This window comes from Procambarus clarkii, chromosome 38 (genome assembly GCF_040958095.1).
Source record: "Procambarus clarkii isolate CNS0578487 chromosome 38, FALCON_Pclarkii_2.0, whole genome shotgun sequence".
NCBI classification, from domain to species: Eukaryota; Metazoa; Arthropoda; class Malacostraca; order Decapoda; family Cambaridae; genus Procambarus; species Procambarus clarkii.
The window spans coordinates 9103763-9123108 of record NC_091187.1 but is presented as its reverse complement, the minus strand read 5'-3'; the positions used below and the strand labels follow the sequence as shown (position 1 = coordinate 9123108).

At 56.1% G+C, this 19346-nt stretch overlaps 1 protein-coding gene across 1 annotated transcript in view; it reads left to right on the top strand.

Moving 5' to 3' along the window:
- Positions 1–19346, top strand: part of LOC138372163 (autotransporter adhesin BpaC-like) — a 74611-nt gene that overhangs the window by 5594 nt on the left and 49671 nt on the right. The window contains exon 2 of the mRNA XM_069337474.1: positions 377–2220. Coding sequence (XP_069193575.1) covers positions 377–2220 — 1844 coding nt within the window. The remainder of the gene's footprint in view (positions 1–376; positions 2221–19346) is intronic.

The following is a 19346-nucleotide window of genomic DNA, read 5'->3' as shown; positions in this document are numbered from 1 at the left end:
AATTAACGTTTTCCCAGTAGATGAAGTAGAAAATTAACGTTTTCCCAGTAGATGAAGTAGAAAATTAACACTAAATCGAAAGGTGTGATTACAACCTCTTAGTCTTTTGGGCTGTTATGTAATGACGCACAGCAAGGCTCGAGGCTAAGACTTTCCCCTCATAAATGATTGAACTTTCTGGCCTTCAAGTGAATAAATAAAATATGTCTCGGGGTGAGTGAAAGTCTAAGTAAAATCCGCCAGTTTACTGGGGTGAACTTATCTACACAAGTTCAAGTATGTTTATTGAGACAAGAAAACAATACATCTCATAGGGATAGAATAGCTTAGGCTATTTCTATTACCCCTAAACCTATCGTGGGTGATACTGACCCAGCCACCATCGTGGGTGATACTGACCCAGCCACCATCGTGGGTGATACTGACCCAGCCACCATCGTGGGTGATACTGACCCAGCCACCATCGTGGGTGATACTGACCCAGCCACCATCGTGGGTAATACTGACCCAGCCACCATCGTGGGTGATCCAGCCACCATCGTGGGTAATACTGACCCAGCCACCATCATGGGTGACCCAGCCACCATCATGGGTGACCCAGCCACCATCGTGGGTGACCCAGCCACCATCGTGGGTTATACTGACCCAGCCACCATCATGGGTGACCCAGCCACCATCGTGGGTGACCCAGCCACCATCGTGGGTTATACTGACCCAGCCACCATCATGGGTGATACTGACCCAGCCACCATCGTGGGTTATACTGACCCAGCCACCATCGTGGGTGACCCAGCCACCATCGTGGGTTATACTGACCCAGCCACCATCATGGGTGATACTGACCCAGCCACCATCGTGGGTTATACTGACCCAGCCACCATCGTGGGTGATACTGACCCAGCCACCATCGTGGGTTATACTGACCCAGCCACCATCGTGGGTTATACTGACCCAGCCACCATCGTGGGTGACCCAGCCACCATCGTGGGTGACCCAGCCACCATCGTGGGTGACCCAGCCACCATCGTGGGTGACCCAGCCACCATCGTGGGTGACCCAGCCACCATCGTGGGTGACCCAGCCACCATCGTGGGTGACCCAGCCACCATCGTGGGTGACCCAGCCACCATCGTGGGTGACCCAGCCACCATCGTGGGTGACCCAGCCACCATCGTGGGTGACCCAGCCACCATCGTGGGTGACCCAGCCACCATCGTGGGTTATACTGACCCAGCCACCATCATGGGTGACCCAGCCACCATCGTGGGTTATACTGACCCAGCCACCATCGTGGGTTATACTGACCCAGCCACCATCGTGGGTTATACTGACCCAGCCACCATCATGGGTGACCCAGCCACCATCGTGGGTTATACTGACCCAGCCACCATCGTGGGTTATACTGACCCAGCCACCATCGTGGGTGACCCAGCCACCATCGTGGGTGACCCAGCCACCATCGTGGGTGACCCAGCCACCATCGTGGGTGACCCAGCCACCATCGTGGGTGACCCAGCCACCATCGTGGGTGACCCAGCCACCATCGTGGGTGACCCAGCCACCATCGTGGGTGACCCAGCCACCATCGTGGGTGACCCAGCCACCATCGTGGGTGACCCAGCCACCATCGTGGGTGACCCAGCCACCATCGTGGGTGACCCAGCCACCATCGTGGGTTATACTGACCCAGCCACCATCGTGGGTGACCCAGCCACCATCGTGGGTTATACTGACCCAGCCACCATCGTGGGTTATACTGACCCAGCCACCATCATGGGTGACCCAGCCACCATCATGGGTAATACTGACCCAGCCACCATCGTGGGTTATACTGACCCAGCCACCATCATGGGTGACCCAGCCACCATCGTGGGTAATACTGACCCAGCCACCATCGTGGGTGATACTGACCCAGCCACCATCGTGGGTAATACTGACCCAGCCACCATCGTGGGTGATACTGACCCAGCCACCATCGTGGGTAATACTGACCCAGCCACCATCGTGGGTGATACTGACCCAGCCACCATCGTGGGTAATACTGACCCAGCCACCATCGTGGGTAATACTGACCCAGCCACCATCGTGGGTAATACTGACCCAGCCACCATCGTGGGTAATACTGACCCAGCCACCATCGTGGGTAATACTGACCCAGCCACCATCGTGGGTAATACTGACCCAGCCACCATCGTGGGTAATACTGACCCAGCCACTATCGTGGGTGATACTGACCCATGCTGGGAGTGGTGCTCACTGAGCCAGGTGGTCCTATCTTATCAACAGGACGGCTCGCTCCCACACAATAAGTTTTTTATTTTAATCCAATTTAATATATCCTTTTAAATTTATTTAATTATATCAACTTTGTATTTTTTTACTGTGAGTTTTTCACGTTTTAAATATTTACCTGAACGTAAATGAATAGATTATGTTGTTATAAGTAGGAGCTGCCTCGTATGGGCCAATAGGAGCTGCCTCGTATGGACCAATAGGAGCTGCCTCGTATGGGCCAATAGGAGCTGCCTCGTATGGACCAATAGGAGCTGCCTCGTATGGACCAATAGGAGCTGCCTCGTATGGACCAATAGGAGCTGCCTCGTATGGACCAATAGGAGCTGCCTCGTATGGACCAATAGGAGCTGCCTCGTATGGGCCAATAGGAGCTGCCTCGTATGGACCAATAGGAGCTGCCTCGTATGGACCAATAGGAGCTGCCTCGTATGGACCAATAGGAGCTGCCTCGTATGGGCCAATAGGAGCTGCCTCGTATGGACCAATAGGAGCTGCCTCGTATGGACCAATAGGAGCTGCCTCGTATGGACCAATAGGAGCTGCCTCGTATGGACCAATAGGAGCTGCCTCGTATGGGCCAATAGGAGCTGCCTCGTATGGACCAATAGGAGCTGCCTCGTATGGGCCAATAGCAGCTGCATCGTATGGGCCAATAGGAGCTGCCTCGTATGGGCCAATAGGAGCTGCCTCGTATGGACCAATAGGAGCTGCCTCGTATGGGCCAATAGGAGCTGCCTCGTATGGACCAATAGGAGCTGCCTCGTATGGACCAATAGGAGCTGCCTCGTATGGACCAATAGGAGCTGCCTCGTATGGACCAATAGGAGCTGCCTCGTATGGACCAATAGGAGCTGCCTCGTATGGGCCAATAGGAGCTGCCTCGTATGGACCAATAGGAGCTGCCTCGTATGGACCAATAGGAGCTGCCTCGTATGGGCCAATAGCAGCTGCCTCGTATGGACCAATAGGAGCTGCCACGTATGGGCCAATAGGAGCTGCCTCGTATGGACCAATAGCAGCTGCCTCGTATGGGCCAATAGGAGCTGCCTCGTATGGACCAATAGCAGCTGCCTCGTATGGGCCAATAGCAGCTGCCTCGTATGGACCAATAGCAGCTGCCTCGAATGGACCAATAGCAGCTGCCTCGTATGGACCAATAGGAGCTGCCTCGTATGGACCAATAGCAGCTGCCTCGTATGGACCAATAGCAGCTGTCTCGTATGGACCAATAGGAGCTGCCTCGTATGGGCCAATAGCAGCTGCCTCGTATGGACCAATAGGAGCTGCCTCGTATGGACCAATAGGAGCTGCCTCGTATGGACCAATAGCAGCTGCCTCGTATGGACCAATAGGAGCTGCCTCGTATGGACCAATAGGAGCTGCCTCGTATGGACCAGTAGGAGCTGCCTCGTATGGACCAATAGGAGCTGCCTCGTATGGACCAGTAGGAGCTGCCTCGTATGGACCAATAGGAGCTGCCTCGTATGGACCAATAGGAGCTGCCTCGTATGGACCAATAGCAGCTGCCTCGTATGGACCAATAGGAGCTGCCTCGTATGGACCAATAGCAGCTGCCTCGTATGGACCAATAGCAGCTGCCTCGTATGGACCAATAGCAGCTGCCTCGTATGGACCAATAGGAGCTGCCTCGTATGGACCAATAGGAGCTGCCTCGTATGGGCCAATAGCAGCTGCCTCGTATGGACCAATAGGAGCTGCCTCGTATGGGCCAATAGCAGCTGCCTCGTATGGACCAATAGGAGCTGCCTCGTATGGACCAATAGGAGCTGCCTCGTATGGACCAATAGCAGCTGCCTCGTATGGACCAATAGGAGCTGCCTCGTATGGGCCAATAGCAGCTGCCTCGTATGGACCAATAGCAGCTGCCTCGTATGGACCAATAGCAGCTGCCTCGTATGGACCAATAGCAGCTGCCTCGTATGGGCCAATAGCAGCTGCCTCGTATGGACCAATAGCAGCTGCCTCGTATGGACCAATAGGAGCTGCCTCGTATGGACCAATTGCAGCTGCCTCGTATGTACCAATAGGAGCTGCCTCGTATGGACCAATAGCAGCTGCCTCGTATGGACCAATAGGAGCTGCCTCGTATGGACCAATAGGAGCTGCCTCGTATGGACCAATAGCAGCTGCCTCGTATGGACCAATAGCAGCTACCTCGTATGGACCAATAGCAGCTGCCTCGTATGGACCAATAGCAGCTACCTCGTATGGGCCAATAGCAGCTACCTCGTATGGACCAATAGCAGCTACCTCGTATGGACCAATAGCAGCTGCCTCGTATGGACCAATAGGAGCTGCCTCGTATGGGCCAATAGCAGCTGCCTCGTATGGACCAATAGCAGCTGCCTCGTATGGACCAATAGCAGCTGCCTCGTATGGACCAATAGCAGCTGCCTCGTATGGACCAATAGGAGCTGCCTCGTATGGACCAATAGCAGCTGCCTCGTATGGACCAATAGCAGCTGCCTCGTATGGACCAATAGCAGCTGCCTCGTATGGACCAATAGCAGCTGCCTCGTATGGACCAATAGCAGCTGCCTCGTATGGACCAATAGGAGCTGGCTCGTATGGGCCAATAGGAGCTGCCTCGTATGGGCCAATAGGAGCTGCCTCGTATGGACCAATAGGAGCTGCCTCATATGGGCCAATAGGAGCTGCCTCGTATGGACCAATAGCAGCTGCCTCGTTTGGGCCAATAGCAGCTGCCTCGTATGGACCAGTAGGAGCTGCCTCGTATGGACCAATAGCAGCTGCCTCGTATGGACCAATAGCAGCTGCCTCGTATGGACCAATAGCAGCTGCCTGGTATGGGCCAATAGCAGCTGCCTCGTATGGGCCAATAGGAGCTGCCTCGTATGGACCAATAGCAGCTGCCTCGTATGGACCAATAGCAGCTGCCTCGTATGGACCAATAGCAGCTGCTTCGTATGGGCCAATAGCAGCTGCCTCGTATGGACCAATAGCAGCTGCCTCGTATGGGCCAATAGCAGCTGCCTCGTATGGACCAATAGGAGCTGCCTCGTATGGACCAATAGCAGCTGCCTCGTATGGACCAATAGCAGCTGCCTCGTATGGGCCAATAGCAGCTGCCTCGTATGGGCCAATAGCAGCTGCCTCGTATGGACCAATAGCAGCTGCCTCGTATGGGCCAATAGGCCTTCTACAGTTACCTTTGTTCTTAAGTTCTATATAATAATTTATATAATTATAATATAAAATGCTGGCTCTGTCGAATGATGAAGATGGGCTTGTTGGTACAGATACCACTTTTGGACTATCAACATGGGTATGTTGGTACAGTGTTATTTGATGTGTTATCAACATAGGCATGTTGGCACTACTGTCACTTATGGACTATCACCCCCCCCCCCGCCAGCCCAGCAGTACACCAACACCCAGCCAGCCAGCCAGCCAGCCAGCCAGCCAGCCCAGCAGTACACCACCCAGCCAGCCAGCCAGCCAGCCCAGCAGTACACCAACACCCAGCCAGCCAGCCAGCCCAGCAGTACACCAACAGCCAGCCAGCCAGCCAGCCAGCCCAGCAGTACACCAACACCCAGCCAGCCAGCCAGCCAGCCAGCCAGCCCAGCAGTACACCAACACCCAGCCAGCCAGCCAGCCAGCCAGCCCAGCAGTACACCAACACCCAGCCAGCCAGCCAGCCCAGCAGTACACCAACACCCAGCCAGCCAGCCAGCCCAGCAGTACACCAACACCCAGCCAGCCAGCCAGCCAGCCAGCCAGCCAGCCAGCCAGCCAGCCAGCCAGCCAGCCCAGCAGTACACCAACACCCAGCCAGCCAGCCAGCCAGCCAGCCCAGCAGTACACCAACACCCAGCCAGCCAGCCAGCCCAGCAGTACACCAACACCCAGCCAGCCAGCCAGCCAGCCAGCCCAGCAGTACACCAACACCCAGCCAGCCAGCCAGCCAGCCAGCCCAGCAGAACACCAACACCCAGCCAGCCAGCCAGCCAGCCAGCCCAGCAGTACACCAACACCCAGCCAGCCAGCCCAGCAGTACACCAACACCCAGCCAGTCAGCCAGCCAGCCAGCCAGCCCAGCAGTACACCAACACCCAGCCAGCCAGCCAGCCAGCCAGCCAGCCCAGCAGTACACCAACACCCAGCCAGCCAGCCAGCCAGCCAGCCAGCCAGCCAGCCCAGCAGTACACCAACACCCAGCCAGCCAGCCAGCCAGCCAGCCAGCCCAGCAGTACACCAACACCCAGCCAGCCAGCCAGCCAGCCAGCCAGCCAGCCAGCCCAGCAGTACACCAACACCCAGCCAGCCAGCCAGCCAGCCCAGCAGTACACCAACACCCAGCCAGCCAGCCAGCCAGCCAGCCAGCCAGCCAGCCAGCCAGCCAGCCCAGCAGTACACTAACACCCAGCCAGCCAGCCAGCCAGCCAGCCAGCCAGCCAGCCCAGCAGTACACCAACACCCAGCCACCCAGTCAGCCAGCCAGCCAGCCAGCCAGCCAGCCAGCCCAGCAGTACACCAACACCCAGCCAGCCAGCCCAGCAGTACACCAACACCCAGCCAGCCAGCCAGCCAGCCCAGCAGTACACCAACACCCAGCCAGCCAGCCAGCCAGCCAGCCAGCCAGCCAGCCAGCCCAGCAGTACACCAACACCCAGCCAGCCAGCCAGCCAGCCCAGCAGTACACCAACACCCAGCCAGCCAGCCAGCCAGCCCAGCAGTACACCAACACCCAGCCAGCCAGCCAGCCAGCCAGCCAGCCCAGCAGTACACCAACACCCAGCCAGCCAGCCAGCCCAGCAGTACACCAACAGCCAGCCAGCCAGCCCAGCAGTACACCAACACCCAGCCAGCCAGCCAGCCAGCCAGCCAGCCAGCCAGCCAGCCCAGCAGTACACCAACACCCAGCCAGCCAGCCAGCCAGCCCAGCAGTACACCAACACCCAGCCTGCCAGCCAGCCAGCCCAGCACTACACCAACACCCAGCCAGCCAGCCAGCCAGCCAGCCAGCCCAGCAGTACACCAACACCCAGCCAGCCAGCCAGCCAGCCAGCCCAGCAGTACACCAACACCCAGCCAGCCAGCCAGCCAGCCAGCCAGCCCAGCAGTACACCAACACCCAGCCAGCCAGCCAGCCAGCCAGCCAGCCCAGCAGTACACCAACACCCAGCCAGCCAGCCAGCCAGCCAGCCCAGCAGTACACCAACACCCAGCCAGCCAGCCAGCCAGCCAGCCAGCCCAGCAGTACACCAACACCCAGCCAGCCAGCCAGCCCAGCAGTACACCAACACCCAGCCAGCCAGCCAGCCCAGCAGTACACCAACACCCAGCCAGCCAGCCAGCCAGCCAGCCAGCCAGCCCAGCAGTACACCAACACCCAGCCAGCCAGCCAGCCAGCCAGCCAGCCCAGCAGTACACCAACACCCAGCCAGCCAGCCAGCCAGCCAGCCAGCCGAGCAGTACACCAACACCCAGCCAGCCAGCCAGCCAGCCAGCCAGCCCAGCAGTACACCACCCACCCAGCCAGCCAGCCAGCCCAGCAGTACACCAACACCCTGCCAGCCAGCCAGCCCAGCAGTACACCAACACCCAGCCAGCCAGCCAGCCAGCCCAGCAGTACACCAACACCCAGCCAGCCAGCCAGCCAGCCAGCCAGCCAGCCCAGCAGTACACCAACACCCAGCCACCCAGTCAGCCAGCCAGCCAGCCAGCCAGCCAGCCAGCCAGCCCAGCAGTACACCAACACCCAGCCAGCCAGCCCAGCAGTACACCAACACCCAGCCAGCCAGCCAGCCAGCCCAGCAGTACACCAACACCCAGCCAGCCAGCCAGCCAGCCAGCCAGCCAGCCAGCCCAGCAGTACACCAACACCCAGCCAGCCAGCCAGCCAGCCCAGCAGTACACCAACACCCAGCCAGCCAGCCAGCCAGCCCAGCAGTACACCAACACCCAGCCAGCCAGCCCAGCAGTACACCAACACCCAGCCAGCCAGCCAGCCCAGCAGTACACCAACAGCCAGCCAGCCAGCCCAGCAGTACACCAACACCCAGCCAGCCAGCCAGCCAGCCAGCCAGCCAGCCCAGCAGTACACCAACACCCAGCCAGCCAGCCAGCCAGCCAGCCAGCCAGCCCAGCAGTACACCAACACCCAGCCTGCCAGCCAGCCAGCCCAGCACAACACCAACACCCAGCCAGCCAGCCAGCCAGCCAGCCAGCCCAGCAGTACACCAACACCCAGCCAGCCAGCCAGCCAGCCCAGCAGTACACCAACACCCAGCCAGCCAGCCAGCCAGCCAGCCAGCCCAGCAGTACACCAACACCCAGCCAGCCAGCCAGCCAGCCAGCCAGCCAGCCAGCCAGCCAGCCAGCCAGCCCAGCAGTACACCAACACCCAGCCAGCCAGCCAGCCAGCCAGCCCAGCAGTACACCAACACCCAGCCAGCCAGCCAGCCAGCCAGCCAGCCCAGCAGTACACCAACACCCAGCCAGCCAGCCAGCCCAGCAGTACACCAACACCCAGCCAGCCAGCCAGCCCAGCAGTACACCAACACCCAGCCAGCCAGCCAGCCAGCCAGCCAGCCAGCCAGCCCAGCAGTACACCAACACCCAGCCAGCCAGCCAGCCAGCCAGCCAGCCCAGCAGTACACCAACACCCAGCCAGCCAGCCAGCCAGCCAGCCAGCCGAGCAGTACACCAACACCCAGCCAGCCAGCCAGCCAGCCAGCCAGCCCAGCAGTACACCACCCAGCCAGCCAGCCAGCCAGCCCAGCAGTACACCAACACCCAGCCAGCCAGCCAGCCCAGCAGTACACCAACACCCAGCCAGCCAGCCAGCCAGCCCAGCAATACACCAACACCCAGCCAGCCAGCCAGCCAGCCAGCCAGCCCAGCAGTACACCAACACCCAGCCAGCCAGCCAGCCAGCCAGCCCAGCAGTACACCAACACCCAGCCAGCCAGCCAGCCAGCCAGCCAGCCCAGCAGTACACCAACACCCGGCCAGCCAGCCAGCCAGCCAGCCAGCCAACCAGCCAGCCAGCCAGCCAGCCCAGCAGTACACCAACACCCAGCCAGCCAGCCAGCCCAGCAGTACACCAACACCCAGCCAGCCAGCCAGCCAGCCCAGCAGTACACCAACACCCAGCCAGCCAGCCAGCCAGCCAGCCCAGCAGTACACCAACACCCAGCCAGCCAGCCAGCCCAGCAGTACACCAACACCCAGCCAGCCAGCCAGCCAGCCAGCCCAGCAGTACACCAACACCCAGCCAGCCAGCCAGCCAGCCAGCCAGCCCAGCAGTACACCAACACCCAGCCAGCCAGCCAGCCGAGCAGTACACCAACACCCAGCCAGCCAGCCAGCCAGCCCAGCAGTACACCACCCAGCCAGCCAGCCCAGCAGTACACCAACACCCAGCCAGCCAGCCAGCCCAGCAGTACACCAACACCCAGCCAGCCAGCCAGCCCAGCAGTACACCAACACCCAGCCAGCCAGCCAGCCAGCCCAGCAGTACACCAACACCCAGCCAGCCAGCCAGCCAGCCAGCCAGCCCAGCAGTACACCAACACCCAGCCAGCCAGCCAGCCAGCCCAGCAGTACACCAACACCCAGCCAGCCAGCCAGCCAGCCAGCCAGCCAGCCAGCCAGCCCAGCAGTACACCAACACCCAGCCAGCCAGCCAGCCAGCCCAGCAGTACACCAACACCCAGCCAGCCAGCCAGCCAGCCAGCCCAGCAGTACACCAACACCCAGCCAGCCAGCCAGCCAGCCAGCCCAGCAGTACACCAACACCCAGCCAGCCAGCCAGCCAGCCAGCCAGCCCAGCAGTACACCAACACCCAGCCAGCCAGCTATTAACAGTATAAGTTAACACTGCACTGTTCAATTAACATGACGTTAAGTTAAACATGGTGAGATTAACCTTGTATGTTAAACTTGTTGAGTGTAACAAGGGCAAATGTGGGACTAAAACACACACTTGTATATTGGGGAATTTAATATAAAGATTTTCACAAAGTATTTCGCACTCTCCTGAGGGCTTGGTCAAGGCCTGAGTGTGTGGCTGAGGCGAGACTTACGACTAATACACAGTTAAGTCACGTCCTAATCACACACTCAGACTTTGACAAAGCACTTAGCACTGTAAATACTTTGTGTAAATCTTGCATAAAATTCCCAAATACAGAAGTGTGGAATGTTGTTATCGTATGTTATCATGTGTGAGAGCAGACCTTACCATTACTTACAAGTTTAATATTCTGTAACTTCCAGAGAGTAAGTCTAAATATGGGAGACTTACGTTGGTGAAAGTCTGCCTTGGGTAAGTTAACACTAATACAGTAACTTTGTATGTCGTTAACATTGTTGGGGGGGGGGGTAGGTGAAGCCCTCGAACGAGTATGGCAGGCCACAGCAGGCTACAGCAGGCCACAGCAGGCTACAGCAGGCCACAACAGGCTACAGCAGGCCACAACAGGCTACAGCAGGCCACAGCAGGCTACAGCAGGCCACAGCAGGCTACAGCAGGCCACAGCAGGCTACAGCAGGCCACAACAGGCTACAGCAGGCCACAACAGGCTACAGCAGGCCACAGCAGGCTACAGCAGGCCACAGCAGGCTACAGCAGGCCACAACAGGCTACAGCAGGCCCAAACAGGCTACAGCAGGCCACAACAAGCTACAGCAGGCCACAACAGGCCACAGCAGGCCACAGCAGGCTACAGCAGGCCACAGTAGGCTACAGCAGGCCACAACAGGCTACAGCAGGCCACAACAGGCTACAGCAGGCCACAACAGGCTACAGCAGGCCACAGCAGGCTACAGCAGGCCACAGCAGGCTACAGCAGGCCACAACAGGCTACAGCAGGCCACAACAGGCTACAGCAGGCCACAACAGGCTACAGCCGGCCACAGCAGGCCACAGCAGGCTACAGCAGGCCACAGCAGGCTACAGCAGGCCACAGCAGGCTACAGCAGGCCACAACAGGCTACAGCAGGCCACAACAGGCTACAGCAGGCCACAGCAGGCTACAGCAGGCCACAGCAGGCTACAGCAGGCCACAACAGGCTACAGCAGGCCCAAACAGGCTACAGCAGGCCACAACAGGCTACAGCAGGCCACAACAGGCTACAGCAGGCCACAGCAGGCTACAGCAGGCCACAGTAGGCTACAGCAGGCCACAACAGGCTACAGCAGGCCACAACAGGCTACAGCAGGCCACAACAGGCTACAGCAGGCCACAGCAGGCTACAGCAGGCCACAGCAGGCTACAGCAGGCCACAACAGGCTACAGCAGGCCACAACAGGCTACAGCAGGCCACAACAGGCTACAGCCGGCCACAGCAGGCCACAGCAGGCTACAGCAGGCCACAGCAGGCTACAGCAGGCCACAGCAGGCTACAGCAGGCCACAGCAGGCTACAGCAGGCCACAACAGGCTACAGCAGGCCACAACAGGCTACAGCAGGCCACAACAGGCTACAGCAGGCCACAGCAGGCTACAGCAGGCCACAACAGGCTACAGCAGGCCACAACAGGCTACAGCAGGCCACAACAGGCTACAACAGGCCACAACAGGCTACAGCAGGCCACAACAGGCTACGGCAGGCCATAGCAGGCAACAGCAGGCAACAGCAGGCAACAGCAGGCAACAGCAGGCAACAGTAGGCAACAGTAGGCAACAGCAGGCAACAGCAGGCAACAGCAGGTAACAGTAGGCAACAGCAGGTAACAGTAGGCCACAGCAGGCCACAGCAGGCAACAGCAGGCAACAGCAGGCAACAGTAGGCAACAGCAGGCAACAGTAGGCAACAGTAGGCAACGGCAGGCAACAGCAGGCAACAGCAGGCAACAGCAGGCAACAGTAGGCAACGGCAGGCAACAGTAGGCCACAGCAGGCAACAGCAGGCAACAGTAGGTAACAGTAGGCAACGGCATGCAACAGTAGGCAACAGCAGGTAACAGCAGGCAACAGCAGGCCACAGCAGGCAACAGCAGGTAACAGTAGGCCACAGTAGGCCACAGCAGGCAACAGCAGGTAACAGTAGGCCACAGTAGGCCACAGTAGGCAACAGCAGGCAACAGTAGGCCACAGCAGGCCACAGCAGGCAACAGTAGGCAACAGTAGGCAACAGTAGGCAACAGCAGGCAACAGCAGGCAACAGCAGGCAACAGCAGGCAACAGTAGGCAACAGCAGGCAACAGCAGGCAACAGCAGGTAACAGTAGGCAACAGTAGGCAACGGCAGGCAACAGCAGGCAACAGCAGGCAACAGCAGGCAACAGCAGGTAACAGTAGGCAACAGCAGGTAACAGTAGGCAACAGCAGGTAACAGTAGGCCACAGCAGGCAACAGCAGGCAACAGCAGGCAACAGCAGGCAACAGTAGGCAACAGTCGGCAACAGCAGGCAACAGCAGGCAACAGTAGGCAACAGTAGGCAACAGCAGGCAACAGTAGGCCACAGCAGGCAACAGCAGGCAACAGCAGGCAACAGTAGGTAACAGTAGGCAACGGCAGGCAACAGCAGGCAACAGCAGGCCACAGCAGGCAACAGCAGGTAACAGTAGGCCACAGTAGGCCACAGCAGGCAACAGCAGGTAACAGTAGGCCACAGTAAGCCACAGTAGGCAACAGCAGGACACAGTAGGCCACAGTAGGCCACAGCAGGCCACAGCAGGCAACAGTAGGCCACAGCAAGCAACAGCAGGCAACAGTAGGCAACAGCAGGCAACAGTAGGCAACAGCAGGCAACAGCAGGCAACAGTAGGCAACAACAGGCAACAGCAGGCAACAGCAGGTAACAGTAGGCAACAGCAGGTAACAGTAGGCAACAGCAGGCAACAGTAGGCAACAGAAGGCAACAGTAGGCAACAGCAGGCAACAGTAGGCCACAGTCGGCAACAGAAGGCAACAGTATGCAACAGCAGGTAACAGTAGGCAACAGCAGGCAACAGTAGGCAACAGCAGGCAACAGCAGGCAACAGTAGGCAACAGCAGGCAACAGCAGGTAACAGTAGGCAACAGCAGGTAACAGTAGGCAACAGAAGGCAACAGTAGGCAACAGAAGGCAACAGTAGGCAACAGCAAGCCACAGTAGGCCACAGTAGGCAACAGAAGGCAACAGTAGGCAACAGCAGGTAACAGTAGGCAACAGCAGGCAACAGTAGGCAACAGCAGGCAACAGTAGGCAACAGCAGGCAACAGCAGGTAACAGAAGGCAACAGTAGGCAACAGCAGGTAACAGTAGGCCACAGCAGGCCACAGTAGGCAACAGAAGGCCACAGTAGGCAACAGTAGGCAACAGCAGGTAACAGCAGGCAACAGTAGGCAACAGTAGGCCACAGCAGGCAACAGTAGGCAACAGCAGGCAACAGCAGGTAACAGTAGGCAACAGTAGGCTACAGCAGGCCACAGCAGGCAACAGTAGGCAACAGCAGGCAACAGCAGGTAACAGTAGGCAACAGTAGGCTACAGCAGGCCACAGCAGGCAACAGTAGGCAACAGCAGGCAACAGCAGGCAACAGCAGGTAACAGTAGGCCACAGTAGGCAACAGTAGGCAACAGCGGGTAACAGCAGGCAACAGTAGGCAACAGTAGGCAACAGCAGGCAACAGTAGGCAACAGCAGGCAACAGCAGGCAACAGGAGGCAACAGTAGGCTACAGCAGGCAACAGCAGGCAACAGTAGGCAACAGCAGGCCACAGCAGGCAACAGTAGGCCACAGCAGGTAACAGCAGGCAACAGTAGGCCACAGCAGGTAACAGTAGGCCACAGCAGGCAACAGCAGGTAACAGTAGGCAACAGCAGGCAACAGTAGGCAACAGCAGGTAACAGTAGGCCACAGCAGGCAACAGTAGGCAACAGTAGGCCACATCAGGTAACAGTAGGCCACAGCAGGCAACAGCAGGTAACAGTAGGCAACAGCAGGTAACAGTAGGCAACAGCAGGCAACAGCAGGCAACAGTAGGCAACAGTAGGCCACAGCAGGTAACAGTAGGCCACAGCAGGCAACAGCAGGTAACAGTAGGCAACAGTAGGCAACAGCAGGCAACAGTAGGCAACAGCAGGTAACAGTAGGCAACAGCAGGCAACAGTAGGCAACAGTAGGCCACAGCAGGTAACAGTAGGCAACAGTAGGCAACAGCAGGTAACAGTAGGCAACAGCAGGCAACAGCAGGTAACAGTAGGCAACAGTAGGCCACAGCAGGTAACAGTAGGCAACAGTAGGCCACAGCAGGTAACAGTAGGCAACAGCAGGTAACAGTAGGCAACAGAAGGCAACAGTAGGCAACAGAAGGCAACAGTAGGCAACAGCAGGCAACAGTAGGCCACAGTAGGCAACAGAAGGCAACAGTAGGCAACAGCAGGTAACAGTAGGCAACAGCAGGCAACAGTAGGCAACAGCAGGCAACAGTAGGCAACAGCAGGCAACAGCAGGTAACAGAAGGCAACAGTAGGCAACAGCAGGTAACAGTAGGCCACAGCAGGCCACAGTAGGCAACAGAAGGCCACAGTAGGCAACAGTAGGCAACAGCAGGTAACAGCAGGCAACAGTAGGCAACAGTAGGCCACAGCAGGCAACAGTAGGCAACAGCAGGCAACAGCAGGTAACAGTAGGCAACAGTAGGTTACAGCAGGCCACAGCAGGCAACAGTAGGCAACAGCAGGCAACAGCAGGTAACAGTAGGCAACAGTAGAATACAGCAGGCCACAGCAGGCAACAGTAGGCAACAGCAGGCAACAGCAGGCAACAGCAGGTAACAGTAGGCCACAGTAGGCCACAGTAGGCAACAGCAGGTAACAGCAGGCAACAGTAGGCAACAGTAGGCCACAGCAGGCAACAGTAGGCAACAGCAGGCAACAGCAGGCAACAGGAGGCAACAGTAGGCTACAGCAGGCAACAGCAGGCAACAGTAGGCAACAGCAGGCCACAGCAGGCAACAGTAGGCCACAGCAGGTAACAGCAGGCAACAGTAGGCCACAGCAGGTAACAGTAGGCCACAGCAGGCAACAGCAGGTAACAGTAGGCAACAGCAGGCAACAGTAGGCAACAGCAGGTAACAGTAGGCCACAGCAGGCAACAGTAGGCAACAGTAGGCCACAGCAGGTAACAGTAGGCCACAGCAGGCAACAGCAGGTAACAGTAGGCAACAGCAGGTAACAGTAGGCAACAGCAGGCAACAGCAGGCAACAGTAGGCAACAGTAGGCCACAGCAGGTAACAGTAGGCCACAGCAGGCAACAGCAGGTAACAGTAGGCAACAGTAGGCAACAGCAGGCAACAGCAGGTAACAGTAGGCAACAGCAGGCAACAGTAGGCAACAGTAGGCCACAGCAGGTAACAGTAGGCAACAGTAGGCAACAGCAGGTAACAGTAGGCAACAGCAGGCAACAGCAGGTAACAGTAGGCAACAGTAGGCCACAGCAGGTAACAGTAGGCAACAGTAGGCCACAGCAGGTAACAGTAGGCAACAGTAGGCCACAGCAGGCAACAGCAGGCAACAGTAGGCCACAGCAGGCCAGAGCAGGTAACAGTAGGCAACAGTAGGCCACAGCAGGTAACAGTAGGCAACAGTAGGCCACAGCAGGTAACAGTAGGCAACAGCAGGTAACAGTAGGCAACAGCAGGAAACAGTAGGCAACAGCAGGCAACAGTAGGCCACAGTAGGTAACAGTAGGCCACAGTGTAACACTGTAAAAGTGTTTGGGTTAGTTTATTTAAAATATATATAGTACATGAGTCACAGACAAGGATCTGAGAGGCGCCAGTTGTCTGCCTGAGATCTCACACCTCAAAGCGTTAATGACCTCAAGTGACCTGAGGTCAGATCATGAGAATTTCACCTTGCTTCCGCTAAGCTCTTAATTGTAGTCTGGTAGCCTTCAAACAAGCCGACGTTTAAGGAGTGGCTTGGTAGTGCCGGAGGCTATCTATTTGTGGGCGGAGTTAGCTACTAGGTTCCCCAATAAATACTCGGAGAACTATCGAGCATGAAGCATTAACAAGACAGAACAGCACACGAGCCAGCAGAGCCGAGAAGACGTCCCTACCAGGGAGGCTGTCGGCCGGCAGGGGCGAGACAGTCTCTGTCAAGCTACAGACCCCCCTCCCTCTCTATTCAACTTAGACTCAGTCCTCGGTGAGTGAACAGTAAGGTGACTTGGTCGTGTTTACATATGTTGTGTGATGATCAGGGGCAGTCAAGTTGTAGGGTTCTCGAATTCTTGGATGATGACTCTCTTTAACATTTTAATTGGATTGCTTATATTATGATACTTCATGTGAAATATAATTATGAATTTATTATTTAAATGGTCTTTCACTGTGTTCCTTAGAGTTTTGAGTTGAGGTGAGAAAGCCTCTGTGATTACTGGTTTCATGATTTAATGAGTACATGTTTGGAGTTGATACATGGTAATAACATCTTTTGAGAATATTTTGATACAGGCAAGTTCCATTCCTTGTCTTGTATGTAATGATCATGAATGGATGGTGGCAGCATTTCGTCTTCGTCTATCTACTCTTCTACTTCTACTATCTACTCTTCTACTTCTACCTATCTACACCTCTCCCTCCACCCCCTCTCTAAACTCTCACTTTCAACTAATGACCCTCCTCGCTCCTCCCACCTCTCTCCCTCTCACCCCCAAGCCCTCACTAATTACTTCACTATTCATTTCTTTCCTTTCGTTTTCTCTTATACGTTTGTGGCAATGATTTCGGTATTCTAGAGTTCTCTCTAGAGTTTCGGGTAACTGATCAAGTGACGGCGCCTTGTAGTCTTAGCACCTAGGTAGTCAAATACCTAGGTTACAAGGGGTTGAACGAGAGAGGTTGCCTTAGGAACTCTGGGAGTGCTCTAGAATAGTTAGCTAACTGAGGACGGGATAACGGACTAGAGAGAGCTGTGTTCCCCGGCCTCGTTAGTTAACTGGGGGGGGGGGGTGGAATAATGGACAAGATAGAGTTATTTCCCCCACCCCCCGTTACAATGGTGGCAGCGGTGTTGAACAATGTTGTAGGTAGTTGGTGTTCTTTTAACATTGTTCAGTCCCACGTGTCTTTTTGCCGCTCAGGCGCTATCAGGGAGATCTTGACAGGTGTTTATTATTCGCGAGTTAGCGAGCTTTTTTTTCAGTTTAGGAGATAGTGATTCTCTGGTGTTGTGTTTAGTGATTTTGTGAGTTTTGTGGTGTTCAGGGAATGTTCACCAGAACTTGCGTGTGTAGTGATTTATGTTAGTAATAAGATTTGGTGATTTTGGAACTTAGCGGTGTTGGTAGTGGAGCTCACCTGAGTGTGACAGGTGACCTCGCATGTCCCACGGGGACACCCAGCCACCGCTGGTTTTCAGGTCAGTGGGGAGTGGCAGGTGTAGTTCTTAAGTAGTTAAGTAGTGGTTCTGCTCAGATTATTGCGATCGACTGTTTTACTCCATTTGAACGCAATAACCCGAGGTGTACTGGTATTGTACAGCATACTAGGGGGAGGCTTAGTATGTCAGTAGACTTCACGTTGGGGACGCTCGACGGTAGATAGTCTGGTCACAGGGGTGGCAACAGTTTGGAGTTGTTGACCGGCGGAGATGCTAGGGAAACACTCTGGGTCACGTAGGTGGCTGTAGGTTAAGGGTGGGAGTAACGTTTAATTATGTACTTAAGATTAGGAACGGTACAGTTAAGTTAGGCTAGCGTTTTGTCTATTAGTGTTGATTTTTTTTTGTGTGACAAGTTAAAAGTAGTGATGACCTTATTCTCTCTTCTCTAACTTTACTCTGTTACTGTTTTATGTTCCACCAAGTCAATATCATTCAGAGTTAATTGGATTATTAAAATTTAAGTGTAGTTGTTGCCAGGAGGAGAGCTTATAATTGGACTGTGTGAACCCTATACAAACTACAGGGTCACACAACAAGATGGAACACGGGTATTGTCGCCTTTATGTTCACCCACAGGTGGGAGCCAGAAGAGAGGAGAGACGCACATACAGAAGAGGGAGACGGCTGCTGTGTACCATACTCACGGGCGTTTATCACCACCACCACGACCAGCCCACTACCTGGAGGTCATGGCTCCACCACCACCACCACCCCAGGGGACCCCAAGATGCAGCCCTCTCGGTCGGTCAACATTGGTCTACCCAGTGGACCCCAGGACGGACGGACCCCAGTGGACCCCAAGACGGACGGACCCCCAGTGGACCCCAGGTCGTTCTGCAGACGACCCCAGACGACCCAGTAAAGATGGAAGAGGAGCAACAACGACTCCAGTCTGTCCCACCAACATCGGTCTACCCAGGATGGACCCCAGGACGGACAGACCCCAATGGACCCCTGGTCGCTTGTCTAAGACCCATGGGAGGAGGAAGAGAGAAGAAAGAAGAGAGAAGAAAGAAGGAAGAAGAAAGAAGAAAGAAGAGAGAAGAAAGAAGAGAGAAGAAAGAAGAGAAGATAAGACAAGCTGAGTGAGACATGATACCTAGTATCCCTTGCTGGTGTCAGCATCATTGCATGGAGCGTAATTGCAAGACAGGATCGTTTGCCTTAACTGGCCGCCCCTCCTACAAGCATGTTGCTCTGTTGAGTGATTCTTCCTGTGTCATGCGGACTTGATGTGGCTGTCAGAAGTAGCTCTCTGAAGGAGGCGTGCTGGAGCAACAGGGAGGAAGAAGAGTAGGATGGGATTTCTACTGTTGGCAACTATATGAAGGTCTCGAAACTTGTAGTACCTATAGCTGTGAAGAACCCCAATATACGTCTCTCATGGTGACTGACGTAGGGCCAATTACAGATCAGCTGGGACAACCGAATTCCACGGTCCTGTGCGCAGTTCAAGTAGTAACGGCTTTCGGGTTGACCAAGTGTTGTTGTGCGTTAACGACGGAGAAGCGACGGAGGCAGTTGTGTTGAAGAAATGTGGTACAGGATTATCTACAAGACCAAGCAGTGACGTCGCCCAGCCAGAGACAATGGACGTCTGTCTATATATTTCATTTTTTAGAGTAGGATGATGTATATTTGTTTAGCTAGGATGTATTTTTTTTTCGTTAATAAAGT